The 16,485-nt window shown below is 43.1% G+C and overlaps 1 protein-coding gene across 5 annotated transcripts in view; it reads right to left on the bottom strand.

Annotated features, from left to right (window-relative positions):
• Positions 1-2,786: 2,786 nt before the first annotated feature.
• LOC129731158 (uncharacterized) overlaps positions 2,787-16,485 on the bottom strand; it is a 511,313-nt gene continuing 497,614 nt past the window's right edge. For all 5 annotated transcript variants that reach the window (XM_055690957.1, XM_055690956.1, XM_055690959.1 and 2 more), the window contains 2 exons: positions 4,862-5,049; positions 2,787-4,750 (listed from right to left, as the gene is read on the bottom strand). In XM_055690957.1, coding sequence (XP_055546932.1) covers positions 4,392-4,750; positions 4,862-5,049 — 547 coding nt within the window. In that variant the 3' untranslated portion in view covers positions 2,787-4,391. The remainder of the gene's footprint in view (positions 4,751-4,861; positions 5,050-16,485) is intronic.

The raw sequence follows: 16,485 nt of genomic DNA, 5'->3' as shown, positions 1-16,485 counted from the left end.
GGCCCTAGACTGGTGAACGGTCCGTTAGCCAACAAAGTAAAGTAAAATAAGTAAGTACCTGTTGACATGCATTTACAAGGACACGACTACCGAAACACTACAGGGTAAATGTAATTTCTTTGTGGTAACTTCAAAGCTGCTCTCAACAAGTCAGCAGGCTTCTTCCGTTCTCTCGATTTTTGCTCAAATTACCTTCTCTACCTGCCAAACCCCTTGGAGAACTAGACTTTCTCTCACACAGAGTGAGTAATTATCCACGATTAGGCGTAAAGTATTCCAGTCGCAGAGTTCCTTTTCACTCTTATTCATCGCGTGTTAGGGGTAAACATTTGTTTGCTCTCTCAGTTTAGAGGGAGTAGTTTTCGTTAGCTTCCCCTTTACTAGAAGAGAAGTTGGCCAAATATCAAAACACTTAGATTCACATTGAAGCCACATCCTAACCGTTTTCAAATTTATTATCATAGGAAGATTCACAACTCACCATGGGTGCCTGTTTTGCAGAAAGTTCGATTTTATACTGTTTTTGTCGCACCCTAGAGCGATGAGAACGGTAACGCAACTCTCATTTGATCGCCGAACAATTTATTTCACTTTTCTTGCGTGCGCGGATGAGCAATTTACAAGAGTTTCACTGGGTTTTTGCTCTGTCAAGTTAGGAGCGTTTTTCCGTCAGAGAAACTATTACTCTGCGCTCTCTCTACAGCAGATGGTGTGATGCACATTGAATGTAAGCTCACAGTTGTTAAGAGGGAAAAAAACTGTTTTCTCTTCAAGATGAAGATGAGCAAAACAAAGCCTGCAAGTCAGTGGCATCTCGCTAGCAAATAGAAGATGCACTCGCAGATACTCCGAGGGATGCAGTCGAGTTTAGTATCTTTGAAATCTATTTAAACCAATTTAAGCAGCCATCGACAAACTGAAAGCTTCCTGTTCAGTCGGCCCGTATGGTTTTCCTGCCTGTGTCCATTAATATTACCATTAACATCGGAAACTATCGTGGCACAAAGGTGTTCGAGATCATTTTAAACGATACTCTTTCTGATGTTAAAATTTACGTGATTATAAAGAGCCTTGCAGACTGTGTCACTCGGTTCAAGTACGAGACCTTAGTGTCAAGCTAGATAGTGCTAGACATACTATAGTGAAGTAACCTCGAAAGCGAAGCTGTCTAAGCTTGGACTAATTTCCAAAATTTCTGCTGAGTTTAGTGATGCACTGTGCTTTCGATCCCTGCATCGCTCGTTGGTCCGATCAATCCTCGAGTCAAGTGTTGTCGCCTGGTGTCCATATCATGATGACTGGAGGTTCAAACAGTTCAGAGAAAATTTCTACGTTCTTCGTACCCTTTCATGAAACAATCCTTCCAGCTTGCCACGTTATGAAAACCGCTGCCAGTTTTTTGGACTTGAAGCACTTAAACCATGGTGCTTTATCACACAGGCAATTTTAGTGTTCAAATTGTTAAAAGGCAAAATCGATGCCCCGAACTTTCTCACGGAAATTTCCTGTGTCTAAGATAGCAGAGAACGAACCATGCGCAATATATGTGTAGTACCTTAACTGCTGTTTTTGAGACTTCTGACTTTAACATTACAACTTAGACTTTCCAAAACCGGCTTTCTTCAAGACGGTAATGGTGTTCCGCTTTCTTAAATAAATATGTTAGTATTATTTTATGTGCATTAAGTCAATTAATAACGTAAGTTGAATATACAGAATAACGTTAGATGAATATATATAAATTTATATATTGTATAAAAATAATAATAATGATTTCAAAAAATTGTATCATTATGTGTCATTTGTGTCAAAAAAGTCTTCAAAAATAAATGTAATGATATAAATTTAAAAAAAAGTATCAAATATACAAGAATTGATAATTGAAGGAAATAAGTTCTAAATTACCGAAAATGCGAAAGCTCCCAATAATAAAAATCAATCCTTCACTGTTTCGATTCTTAACATGGTTCCATTGGGAACAGTCCAACTATTAAGGTATAATTGTTCCAGCAAAATACTTACCATTTTCCTCGGAAATCAACAGTAGCCTTTTGCAAACAAATTGTGCATTTTGTTTACGGAGAGCAATTACCATTCACACGCTGCCTAAGCCTCTGCTAAACGTTCTACTTAACAATTCTGAGTCTAAACCGGCGAATAATCTAAAATCAAATCAAAATCTTCCAACCGCATCCGTGAAGCGGCAAGAAAATATCGCCATTATACCCTCCTCACTTGGGGGGAACGGCTGCTCGCAATGCTGGGCAGGAGCACAAGCGGCGGCGGGAACAAGGACAAGGTTGTTTATTTGCCGACGTCGCCGGTCCGCTGAAAGTGAGAGTGGCTAAAGTTCCATTTTCATTAGCGGCTTTTTTTCTGCTTCTACCGCCACTTTACACCCCCGCAACGCGGGCAGGCTATGGCAATCGGCCTGACGGTGCTCAATTATCCCATGCTCTTGCGAAAGTGCGATTCATACTGATTTGGGGTTACATTTGGGTTCCCTTTCTCTAGTGGGAACCGTTTGAAGTTGAGGTGAAAATTCGTTCCTAATCGAATTATGGGGCATATTTTTTGCGGTTAGGTTAGAACTTTGTCGGAGTTTTATTTATTTACAACACAAGCACAGAAGGCAGGCTGGGTGGAAAACAAATGGACGTAAATATGCTCGAGCAGGCTCGAACTTCTGAGGAGAAAAGTTTTTCCTCTTTGAGTGCGTTTTTTTTCTGGGATCGGAAGCCTGTAGGTCATCGTGGAGAGAATGAGAAAAAAAAAAACAACCGCGCTTTTGGTCAATTTTTCTACTGTTTTTTTTTATTATTCTCAAATGATTCGTTTCATGTTCCACCCAACTTATGTACTATTTAAAAATTTCATCTTTGATCTTATGTTTCTTTTTATTTCACTATTGTGGCTCTTGTAGCCAGTTTGCAGAGTGCTTCTATGGCCGTTTTATTGTACGCAGATTCCCCGCTGCATTTCTATAATTTAAAAGTTGCCATACTTTTGCTCGCATTCGCCACTCTAGTCTTCTTTTCTATCCGCCCGTACGCCCGAGCTTTTCATTTCGTCAAGTTTAAGTACAACCTAGTTTCTGGTACGGCGGTTTCTATAGCCTCATCATGTTTCGGTTCAGCAACTTTACGGTTCGGCCTTCGCCGAAGCGAGCTTCTTCTGGTCGGTGAAGGTCGCTTTTCAATACAGTAGCTTTTCAACTGTCCATCCGCGCTCGCAAAAAACTTGCGGTTGTGGTTTAATTTTGATTTAATGCAGTTTTGCAAACGCCCCTTTTTTCTCGTTCGAATCTATTTTTATAGTTGATTGCTATTAACTATCGCTTAGCGAGTAGGATTTTACGGTAATTTTTTCTTCTTTGTTGAGAACACTTTGTCACTCAGTAATGATTTATACTAACACTTCGTAGTAGGACGCAGGACTTTTTTTGTTTGCTTCTTCTGTTCCATTATTCTGTACAGCTTTTGGGTTCGTAGTGTGGATTAAAAATTAAAAACTTAACATTGATACATTTACAATTCCATCCATGGCCAGTCTGTGGGCGATTTTACCGGTTCCGTTTGCTCTGCATAATTTACAACCGCTCTAATTTCATTCTCTTATTGTTTTATCTGTTATCTAATTATCGAGTTTTGCTCTTCTCCCAGTGGGGGAAACTATTTTTCGTTTAGTTTTATAATTGTAGTTATGTTTTATTCACAAAACAAAAAAGGAAGACCGCTTGGATGAGGCACTGTAAAAGGTTTGTCGTTTGTATTTCCTTTCGATTTGAATTAAATTCAACGCCTTATAGACTCTAGGCTTCGATCAGCTTCGAATTCTAATTTGGTATGCTTCGAAGAGTCCACAATCGATTGCCACGTAATTCATCAAGCTAGCAGCTCCTGGTTGAATGAGCTGACGGCTGCACGAGGCAACATCAGTCAGCTCACCCACGTCCAGCAAACTGTCACCTTTTACTATGCCTCAACAGCGTTGGATATCTTTGCTCGGAAAAGCAAAAGCGGATGGTACAGAATGGGGTGGGTTGTAAGAAAAATTGTCTCGGTTCAGTTAACACTACATTTAGTTTTCTGATGGAAACAGAGAGAGAATAAGATCCCTCGGTCTTCCAAGCGATGCCTGGTTGGCTGTCATTATCCTAGGTTATGAGTCACTATTTTGCTAACTTTATTTATTTATGTACCTACTATTTATTCACAGACACAACAAACGTCGCTGATGGAATGATGGAAGAGAACGATCATGCTACTGCTGCTCTTAAGGATAAAGATGATAATGGGAACGGGAGGCTGATGGTGATGATGACGATGAGGATGAGGATGATGATGAAGATGAGACAGGTTCTGCATTTCCCATGAATAGTAGCGTGGGGATCATCTTTTCTGCTGCAGTGTCGGTTCCCGATTCAAATGCGCCCCTCTGTCCTTTCTCAGACTGGAGATGCGAAGCGAGCTTAGATGACAGGAAGAAACTGATCGGATGTCGTAACTGCTATTACTGCTGGGAGGAGCGACAGGACGACTGCAGACGAACCGGCGACGGATACAAATTAGAAGACTGACTGTCGTTGACACGAGCACGAAGCAAATTGCTTCGTGCATGACTGATATGAAGTAGATTAATTTACTTAAATTACAACTATTTAGTGACGCTAGTATAAAAACAAGCACGTAACACGAAGCCGGACAGCAAAGTTGTCCGCTGCTGGTTTGCATTGCAGCCGGGTGTTCACCTGCAACAAAACGAGAATGCATCAGAACTGGAACTGAGTTCATCTTCTGGTTAATTACGGACAACGATTGTTGCTCTATTTTAACGAAATGCAAACGCTCGGTTGACTTACCGTTTAGCACGTGAACCTGCACACTGGCGGAGATGGCTGCCGTGGGAACGCAGGTGTAGTTGCCCGAGTCCCTCAGGGTAGCCCTCGTCAGCATCAGCCGGCTGCTGGTGCCGCCCTCGGTTTTTTCCGTCTCCAGATTGATGCCCCCTCGGGCCGAGTCAAAGTCAACCACTGATGAGCCGTGGTACCTGGAATGGAAGAATAATGAACAGTTCGTCATGTTAATTGCTTCGCCAAGCAAAACTTTATGCAGCCATTGGCAGCACTAATGAAAATTACACAACGACCGAGCAAACGTGAATGGAAGTCTTGCTGCCATGCCAGTCAAGCTGTATTTTCCGGCTGGTGCTCTTTGTACTCGTAATTATTTACTACATTCTTAACTGAACCACTGACTCGCCTCTTTTTCTGTGCTTCAAATATGGACACGTGTAATTGGAAGCTGCACAAAAAGCGTAATCAACTATGACCGCAGAAGGTTGTTTTATATTTTGCTTCAATACAGGTCAGATGTTAATTTGACCTCATTCGAGGAGAAATTAACAGGCAAAGGTTGGAGGTGGAAGATAATTACAATATTATGAAAATCTTATTTTTGGTAATTTCAAAAAATGGTTTTTATTTGGAATAGGTAGATGATTTTTATCCTTATGCCATATTTCCTAATAAGAATTATTACACATATTTGAGGAAAGCCTGCCATGTAGGTTCCGAAATTTGTGAAATAATGTTTCTTGCACTCATTAAGTAATGTATATTTGAATTTAAAGTTATTTTTATAATATGAAGCACACAATTTCTTGCTATTTTTTCTGTGAATATTGTTGTCTCTCTAGGCACAATTTTTCGGTTTTAGGCATTTTTTGGGTTTTTGTAGATTTAGTGCTTTTTAGCCTTTCTCCTAGAAAGGTATAGCAATCACTTGCAAAACCGAGAGTATAAAAGTGCTCCAAAGGGCCGAATGGCATATATCACTCGACTCAGCTCAACGAGCTGAGCATTTTCTGTATGTGTGTGTGTATGTGTGTGTGTGTGTGTATGTGCAGATTTTTATTCTCACTCACTTTTCTCAGAGATGGCTGGACCGATTTTCATGAAATTAATTGCAAATGAAAAATCTCATTTGCATTAAGACCCTAACCTTATTTGCCATAAGACCCTATTAAAATTTATTGTAATCGGATTTTTAGTTTAGAGGTTATGTATCAAAATGTAAAAATCATTAAATATCATTATGTCGAAAACTACACAACCGATTTGAACAGAATTGGTTCAAATGAACGGGCTACCTGAAATACCCTTAACTTTTGAATTTCATAAAGATTGAACTTGTGGTTCAAAAGTTATGACAAGAAACGTGTTTTGAAGACTACTTAATCTCACTCATATTTCTCAGAGATGGCTGAACCGATTTTCATAAAATCAGTGTCAAATTGATGGTCTAGTTGCCCCATAAGACCTATTGATTTGTTTAGTGCGCAAAATTAGTGTCAACTAATAAGTCTAGCTGCCTCGTAACATCCTATTGAATTTTACTGTAATCGGACTGTAACTTCGTCTGTAATGTACCGAAATGTGAAAATCACGAAACTTCATTATCTCAGTAACTACACAACTGATTTAATCAATATTATTGTGAGATGAGCGGGCTAATTAAGGGTTAACTAATGAATTATGATTGAACACGTGGTTTCAAAGTTTGGCTGTCCAATACGTTTCCATTTCAATTGATTGTAATCGAACTTAAGCAACCGTTATGTATTAAATTGTTAATAAAACAGCGAAAGTCTATTATCTCAAAGATTACATAACTTATTTGAACAGAACTAGTGTCATACGAACGAGTCATCTCTCAAACTTACAAATAACAAACTTCATAACAATTTGATATGTGGCTCAAAAGTTATGGAAAGAAAAGAAATTCAAAGACTATTTAAAACTATACCTGCTTTGATCGATATATGTGGCATCAACATAATTTAAATGTGGTATCGTACTATTTGAACGTTCCAAATTCATTGATTCCTTGCGATGTGTTCAATATCTGCAAATGCACGACGAATCGGCTATAGGATATGTTCAAAGTCAAATAACAAATCGTTTGAAATAATTGGTTTTGTCGAAATGACAACATCCTCGACTTTTGGCTTCTGTACATCACCTTAATTCTGAATATATTCATATTGGGTGGTATTCGGTCATTTCCAGCAGATTTTCTGACATCAATCTGACACAGGAAATACTCATATTGGGAGGTATTTATTTATTTTGGTTGTTTTCCAGGAACTGAAAGTGGTCGTCTTTAAATTCGAAATGGTGTCGAGGGTCAATGTTTGGTTTCTATGCATAGCAATAGCACAATAGCTCTATGCAAATAGTTTCTATGCATAGCAATAGCACAATAGCTCGGTTACGGAAATATCCATATTGGTCATTTTCGACTGTTTCTTATAAGTTGCCATTTAGCGATTCAAAATGGTGCCTGTGGTCAATTGTTAGCTCATAGCATCATTCTGGTTCCAGAGATACTCATATTGGATGGTATTTGGTTATTTTAGGCTGTTTTTCACAAACCGGAAGTCGCCATCTTGGATTTAAAAATGGTATTTAAGATAATTTCTGGCCTCTTAGCGTCATTCTGGTTGAAGAAACACCCATATTGGGTGTAATTCGATCATTTTCGGCTGTTTCCCAGGAACCGGAAGTCGCCAACCTAGAATCCAAAATGAGATCTGTGGTCGATTCCAGCTGCTGAGTATCATTCTAGATCCGGAGATACTCATGTTAGACGGAAATCGGCCATTTTTGGCTATTTTCCAGAAACCACAAGTTGCCATCCTATAATTCATAATGGTGTCTGAAGTCGATTTGTGGCGCCAGTACATCATTACGATTCTGGAAATACCCATATTGGGTGGTATTTGGTCGTTTGACGCTGTTTTTCCGGAACCGGAAGTCGCCATCTTAGAATTCAAAATGGCATCTGTGGTCGATTTTAGCTATCATTCTTTATCCGGATATTATTATATTGGGTGGAAATCGGCCATTTTTGGCTGTTTTCCAGAAACCGGAAGTTGCCATCTTACAATCCAAAATGTTGCCTGAGGTCGATCATGGAACATATTTGTTACCATTGAAAACATTCACCTGCAAATATGGTTTAATTTAGTTGATTAGTTCTCGAGATGTGCAGAAATTTGTGCAGAAACATGTGCTTCCAGAAGAGGGAGAGGCGTCGAACCATTATGGACAAACTTTAAAACATCCACATGCCAAATTCGGTTTCATTTGCTTGGTTTGTTCTTGAGTTGTGCAAAAATTTCTGTTTCATTTGTATTGGACCTCTCCTTTCCAGAAGAGGAGGGGTCTCAAACTATCATAGGAACCTTTATCGGGACCAAAAACCCCTACGTACAAATTTTCGCGTCGATCGGTTCGGTAGTTTTCGAGCCTATATTGTTCAAATAGACAGACAGACCGGACTACATTTTTATATGTATGGATTACAACATCTATATTTTAGAACCTAAAGAGTGAATATACATACATTTATTGGATTGAAGCGTTCATGTAAATCTATTTTTACAAATAAAAGTTTAAATGAGAAAGGCTGGGTCTGACCGCTAGGTGGAGTAATTTAGGTTTATCTTTTAGATTTAAATGATTTTTTAATTTTCAGTTGTCTTTCTGGTATTCTGGTATTTGCATTTTTTTATTCTTGTTAGCGACTTTCGGTTTCATAATTTTGCGAAAAACGAATATATGCTCTGCAATATGTTTATTTTTGGTATCGAGATAATGTTCAGAATTCAAATATACATGTCTGGCGCCAATTTTCAAATCCTACATGACGACTTACATTTTATGGAAAGCTTGCTAAAATAGAGAATAAGGCTTTCTGGTTTCTGCCAAGCTGTGTAAAACTGAATAAAAAGCTTAAAATGATGTAGATATTTCTAGAAAGAGAACTGTGTTCGGAAAATGAGAGCAGGTGTCCATCTCTGGTATCTGAAACGCTGTGGAAAGCAAAAGAAAATACTACAAGGTATACAACCCTAGGAGTTGTATGAAATGGTGACGTAGGTCAAAAAACAATATTGATTTTAACTCTTGTCTTGTTTAACATATTTCACTACGCCTGTTATACACCGTGTATCTAACACAGGTGTAAGGGCTCCACTTGCTATCGTGTTAAGAACAAGAATAAAGCTGTATTTTCTACACGTGGTCTTTTGTATCGAGTTGAGCGTAGATTTTCGCATTAAAGGCGTGGCCATGCAGTCTCGAGAAAGGGAAACGAAACAAAACATCTTCGATACTACTGAGTGATTTTCATAAGCACCAAAAGAAAGTTTGTGCTTTCCCGATGCGAAAATTGCTCTAGTTCTTATATTAACTAATTTGCGTTATTCAGTTTGACCGATAGCGGTGTTCGAGTGGGCACAATTGAACCGGAAAATCACCCAATTTAAAAGTGAAATTTCTTAAAACGAGGGTTATATCTTGCTATGATAAACGATAATCTCTGGTGCCCTGGTCGTTATAGTAAAAATGAACACTGAGAAACACATGAACATTTCACACTAGTAGTTGTGAAAATTCTCATAACTCTCATCTTCAAGCATTCATTGTTCTAAAAAGAACTGATTCCATAATTTTCAAATAGGAATGTGTACTACAGAACGCTAATTATCGCACCACCGGTAGCATCAAATATTTTGCTTGGCCACACATAATAAGTTTGCTCTTCGCTCTGCCCACCGGTAGTTGTGCCAGCAGAATATCCTGCAGCATATGATGGTACCTGTTGCTGCTGTATGCAAAACAAAGGTAAGGTGTTCCGCAGTGCCTAAAAGTTGACTCATATGCAGCTCTCGTTTCCTTATGCCGCGTACCTCTACACGCAGTCTTTTGTATCGAGTTAAGCGTAGATTTTTGCGTTGAAGGCGTGGCCACGCAGTCTCGAGGAAGAGAAACGAAACGCAACACTTTGTTGAGTTAGAATATGTAGACAGTGGAATTTATTCCGTCCATGTTATTGTTATCCGTGCTAGGGAAGTAAGGAAATAACGAGGGAAATGTATGGGGGAAAGCTTGACCTTGGATTTTTTCACCTATTTTCACCATTAAGCAGTGAAGCAACAATATTATACATAATATCGAACAATTGTCGCACATTTTATCTATCCACCGACACATAAATGACTAAGATGCATTAAGTCGTTCGCTTGCTATAATCTTTTGAAATCTGACGCAACATTTGCCAGTTTCATTTTCAATTTTACAAAATGTTATCTAGCATAGAAAACAAAGACGTAGTCCTACGTCAAAATTCAAATACTCCCTGATATTAGGTTTATAGATCAGAGTTGACTCCCCAAAAACCGAAAATAGATGTCCGAACGTTCAGTAAAGTGAGGGTTGTTTTTCTGCATTGAAAATGATTCAAAACTTGACGAAAATTTGAAGTCTCCTTTTATCCATATTGTTAATTAACGCAAGAAGACTGATGCTCAACCATAAGGATGATATTGATATTGGTTGCACAGAAAAGTAAAACGAGAATACATAGCAAGCATTGATTTTCACTGCCAGAGGTTAGCTTAGGTTATTGATTATGTGATTTTAATGTAATTTGAGTTCATTAATAGTCAATAATTTCTGTAGTACCTGTTAACTAAACATTAAGGTATATATTATAGTTATATTGACAATTAGTATGTGTTTAAAATAACTGACATAATGTTGAATAGAAACTTAAGTATTTTATTGTTACCTTATTATCAATGAGGTAACAATAAAAACCTCAAGTTTTTAGTCAACAATATGGTCGAACGCTATATGTTAGAAAGATGCTCAAAAATATAATTGAAGCAACAATCTTGAGTGGTTAAAATCAATAAAATTTTGGGTATAACTAGTTTAGAGTGTTTGTTTATGTGTGCAAAATTTTATCGCGATACGTGAAGTAGTTTCCCAAATGCATTCGAAATAAGAAGGGCTACGCCAGCAAATCTTGGGTGCGGTGATCGATAATGCTGGTCAAAAGGTTGGAATCCTCCATTCCATCGTGTCCCGCGTTGTTAAGATGTTCTGGGAGACGAAGCTATCGAGCGGCGCGGTGGAAGCGGCCGAAAACCGAAAATGGAATACCCAGAAAAGGCACGGAAGATAAGGCAGTACTTTAAGAAGAACCCAAACTTTTCCACCCGAGACGTGGCCAAAAATGTCAATTCGTCGAAGTGGTTCGTCTACAGTTAATAAAGCGGACAGGGCTACGCGTTTTCAAGTCAAGGAAGGCGCCAAACCGGACTGACAAGCAAAACACGGTGGCCAAATAGCGTGCCAGACACCAAACAAATCCCTCACCTCGAGTTTTTTGTCGTTACGTCCCGCATTGAGGTTGCGGAAAAGTTCTAAAAGAAAAAGACGGACAAATTCGCGGAGAAAAATCTGTTGTGCCAGGCGATCTGCGAGTGCAGACGGTACGGCAGGCCGATCTTTACAACCGGAACCACAAACGGGCAGATTTATCGATAGGAATGCTTGTAGAAGTTCTTGCTGCCCTTTCTCTGCTCTCACCGTGGTCCGATGTTGTTCTAACCGGATCTCGCTTCGTGCCATTACGCCAAGTCTGTATTAGATTGGTACGAAGCGAAGAGCGTTATCCAGAACTACTTCCGATCGAAAAATTTTGGACGATAATGAAGAATAAGCTGGATAAAAGCGGAAAAACATTCAAAACCGTTGAAGCTTTGAAGAAAAACTGGGAGATATTGTGTAACGAAGATGGGCAAAGCCTCACCCAAGATCTCATCAGCAGTGTCAAGTGAATTGCACGAGTATTCAGCATGGGGAAGGAAATTTAATAAGTAAATAATGTTAAAAAATAGCTTATATATAGTTATTTATTCCCTGAAAATTCGAGAAGTATCCGATTTAAACTGAATTTTTGGTGGAAAATTTTTCTTGTTTCGATATTTGATATCATCCTACTAAAACAGTCAAAAAATATTTTCAGATTTTTTTTTACATTTTCTGACTTTTTAGTGCTGCCAAATTGGGTAGCGGCAGAGCTGAATGCCACCACGGGTCGGTAATTGGCGATTACCGAAGGCCACGGAAGTGCTCACTGCTAGCAAGCAGTCCCGGACCATCAGCGGGAGCTAGCCTAGGCCGTGGCGAGATTCAGGCACTGGGCCGCTGAATTCTCGCAAAAGCCACACTGGCCGGAAGCAGCTCCGACGGAGCGAGTAGTGCCGCTCCCACCACCCAAATGCACTATACCGCCCATTGGGACTGATGCCAGTAATGTTCCCAATTACGGCAACTGGTCGCATCACTATAGGATAAGAGTCGGATTTCGTTTTCGTACCATGATTTTGGGCTGGCACCTGCGCCGAGCTCCCTTAGTAATGTCGTGTGATAACGGCTTGAAACGGCGAGATTACAATCGGTGCAGGGGTCTCCGTCCCGTAAAACCTGGCAGGCCTTCCAGTACGTTCCGAGTCCATTGCCTGGTGGGAACCCGGCAGGAGTAGGATCAGATGCCTTTTCCTGACTTGCGCCGGTCGGGGTTGTCATAGTTGCCCATAAGGCGCTATGGCAGCCGCCCCTAGCCATGGCCTCACTGCTCCGGCATAGACTACCTTGGGACCATTTAGGCGACTACTCCATTATGGATAAGGATAGCGGCTGGTAGGGGGACCCAATAAACAAAAATGTTGAACTCAAAAACAAAAGAGACGGGTGCGGAGGGGTTACCAAATCCCTTCGCACGAGGTGGCATCCAGCGGTCTCCGCAGAAGAAGGCGGAGACGGATGCGGCGAAGTCTGGAGGTGGAAAAACGGCGAATCCGTCGGTGTCCACACCAGACATCTCGGTAGACGGTCCCTTGCTAGTCAAGGCCGTCGAAAGGTGTATGGACACGCGGCCAAGAGTGGCGGCGCTGTCTGAACAACTCGATGCCATAATCGAGTTCTTGGCGAACAGGCGAAACATCGCTGGCGACCTGAAGCAGAGCCTCCTCCTGCTTCGGAGCACCATTGATGAAGCCAGAAAGGAGCACGAAGAACTCGTAGCTCGGGTGAAGGCGGCCGAGAAAGCGGCCAGGACCGGGAGGGCGACTGCATCTAAAGAGGTGCAGACAGACGCCCCCTCGTTCGCGTCGGTCTGCTCCACGGGGCAGGTCGCTAAGCGAACGAGGCAGTCCCCGGGGGAAACGGCCCCCGGGAACACCAAGAAACGATTGGTCGTGCTACTCCCACGGGAACACACGCCAACCGGTTCAAGGTCCACCGCGGAAAAGGCACAGGTGGAGGCTACGGGCAACCCTTGGACTACCGTAGAGGGTAGGAAGCGTCGGGAAGGTGCGACGCGACATGATGGCGGAGCGGCCAGAGGACCAAAAAAGGTCAAAAAGGCGCGGAGTAGGGGTGATGCCCTCATACTCAAGACGGATGGGTCGAAGTACTCAGAAGTCTTGAAGAAGATGAAGGGGGAAACCCTCCTCAAGGATCTGGGGGCGGATGTGCGGAGTATATGCCGATCCCGCACTGGCGAGATGATACTTGAGCTCCGGAAGGACGCCAAGAACAAGGGGGCTACCTACAAAACGGTAGCTGAAAAGGTCCTAGGGAAGGAGGTGCAAGTGCGGGCACTCACCTCAGAAGTGACTCTCCAGCTTAAAAACCTGGACGAAATCACTGAGGGGTGCGACATTGCACAAGCCCTAAAAGCGAAGTGCGGGGTGGAGGTGGCTAAGGAGTCAATCCGCCTCCGCAAAGGTCCGGCGGGGACCCAGATAGCTACCTTCCGACTACCGTCGGCGGACGCTAACCTGGCCCTGAAAGAGGGCAAGTTGAAGGTCGGCTGGTCTGTATGTCCTTTGGGCATACTACAGCAACCAGACATTTGCTTCCGGTGCTTCGAGGGCGGACATAAGTCCTGGACCTGCAAGGGGCCCGATAGGAGCCAGCTGTGCAGGCGATGTGGAGGTGCAGGCCATAAAGCGAAGGACTGTGTGGAGTCTCCCAAGTGCATGGTATGTTCCGGGAAACGGGACGCCAAACACTTTATGGGAGGCCCCAGGTGCCCAGCCGGTAAGCCGGCTGCGAAACCACGGGCGTAAGGGTGACGCAACTGAACCTGAACCATTGCTTCGCGGCTCAGCAGCTGCTACACCAAGCAGCCACTGAGTCGTTGTCGGACATCGCCGTCATATCGGATCCCTACCGCATTCCTCCCGGAAACGGTAACTGGGTTGCGGATAGGTCCAGTTTGGCGGCCATATGTACGACGAGAAAGTTCCCGGTTCAGGAGGTTGTCTCAAACTCAGAAGAAGGGTACGTAGTTGCTAAGGTAAACGGAGTGTTTTAAGTGTAGTACGACTGGAAATTTTTAATTTCTGGGTTGGGTTTCGGCTACGCAGTCTGTCACGGATTCAAAACGGGTGTTTTCTACTGCCCGACGTTTCGGCCAGGGGTTTTGGCCTTTTTCAAGGGAAACTATTAAAAACATTTATTATAAACTATTTTTAAAGAACATGTAATGTAATGGGGACTCACTAGATTATCGTTTTTTCGTCAATGTGTCTGTTTTCTGTGGAATAGCATTGTTGAGTTTATACGCCTATCTGTATCCAAATTAATTAAATTTTAAAACTGTTTTACAAACGAAACTAATTTGAAAGCTTACAATCATTAAATTCATAGTTGTTTAATTTAATTAATTTATTTATTTTTTTATTTTTTTATTTTTCTCGAACTATTGTGCACTAATCACTGCCGTACCGCACTGCACTATCTATACTGTATACCTATCTGCAATTTGTTTCGTTAAGTTTTGAGTACTAGCTTTGACAATTATGGCCAAAACCCCTGGCCGAAACGTCGGGCAGTAGAAAACACCCGTTTTGAATCCGTGACAGACTGCGTAGCCGAAACCCAACCCAGAAAGTAAACGGAGTGTTCTACTGCAGTTGCTATGCTCCGCCACGTTGGTCTACCGAAAGGTTCACCCAGATGGTCGACTTCCTATCCATGGAGCTAACGGGCCTAACGCCGTTGGTGGTGGCGGGCGACTTCAACGCTTGGGCTGTTGAGTGGGGAAGTCGCTTCACGAACCAGAGGGGCCAGATCCTGTTGGGGGCTTTTGCAAAGCTCAACCTAGATCTGGCCAACGTTGGGAACAAAAGTACATTTAGCAGAAATGGTGCGGAGTCGATCATCGACGTGACGTTCTCCAGCCCAGGACTGATCAAGAACTGGAGGGTAGACGATGGCTACACTAATAGCGACCACCAGGCGGTCTGTTATAGTGTAGACAACAACGAGAGGCGGCAAGCGACGGGTAGAGCCAACACTCCGACCGTTCGCGGGTGGAAGACATCGCACTTTGATGCCGAGGTATTCGAAGAGGCAATGAGAAGGGAGCGCGAGGGGGGCAGTTGGCTCCGCCCGACTGCTGACCAACTAGTTGCTATGCTATCGCGGGCGTGCGACGCCACCATGCCTAGGACTCGCCAACCTAGGAATGGAAAGCCACCGGTTTACTGGTGGACGGACGCGATAGCCGACCTTCGCAGTGCGTGCCTCCGTGCAAGACGGAGGATGCAGCGTGCGCGAAACGAAGAAGAGAGGACAGAGCGCCGCGCAGCATTCAGTTCGGCAAGATCGATGCTAAAGAGTGCGATAAAGGCCAGCAAGAGGGCCTGCTTCGATAGGCTATGTGCGAGTGCCAATACAAATCCGTGGGGTGACGCCTACAGGATCGTAATGGCCAAGACTAAAGGCGCGCTGGCGCCTGCAGAGCGATCACCAGCGATGCTGGAGCGTATCATCGAGGGACTCTTTCCACGCCACGAGCCAAGTCCTTGGCCTCCGGCAGTCGAGTCTCACGTCCGACGTTCCAGTATCTCAGACATAGACCAGAGATGGTCGGCCAACCTGCCGAGCATCCAATCCGTGAGCGACGACAGCCGTGTCGAGGCAGGGGAGGAGGCAAGGGTTGCGAATGAGGAACTCATCGTGATCGCCAAATCCCTAAAGGTGAGCAAGGCACCGGGACCGGATGGTATCCCTAACCTGGCGATCAGGCTGGCGATAAAAACGGCCCCCGGGCTGTTCAGGGCTGTTCAGGGCAGTCATGCAGAGGTGCCTGGATGACTGTCTCTTTCCGGACAGGTGGAAGCGGCAGAGACTGGTCTTATTGCCGAAGGCTGGGAAACCGCCAGGGGACCCATCGGCATATAGGCCTATCTGCCTGCTGGACACCGCGGGCAAGGTGCTTGAGAGGATCATCCTCAACAGACTGGTGAGGTACACGGAGGGTATACACGGTCTGGCAAGTAACCAGTTCGGCTTCCGGAAGGGCAGGTCCCCGCTGGACGCAATCTCTTCCGTCATCAAGACGGCGGAGGTAGCAATCCAGCGCAAGAGAAGGGGAATACGCTACTGCGCAATCGTCACGCTCGACGTGAAGAATGCGTTCAATAGTGCCAGTTGGGACTCCATAGCGCTCGCGCTCAGGAGCATCCATGTACCGGTGTCGCTGTACAAGATTCTGGAAAATTATTTCCAGAATCGAATACTTGTTTACGACACGGAGGAGGGTCAGAAGTGCG

Source organism: Wyeomyia smithii, chromosome 3, assembly GCF_029784165.1.
Source record: "Wyeomyia smithii strain HCP4-BCI-WySm-NY-G18 chromosome 3, ASM2978416v1, whole genome shotgun sequence".
Classification (NCBI taxonomy): domain Eukaryota; kingdom Metazoa; phylum Arthropoda; class Insecta; order Diptera; family Culicidae; genus Wyeomyia; species Wyeomyia smithii.
The sequence above is the reverse complement of the archived record's forward strand: the minus strand, read 5'-3'. Positions and strand labels throughout refer to the sequence as shown.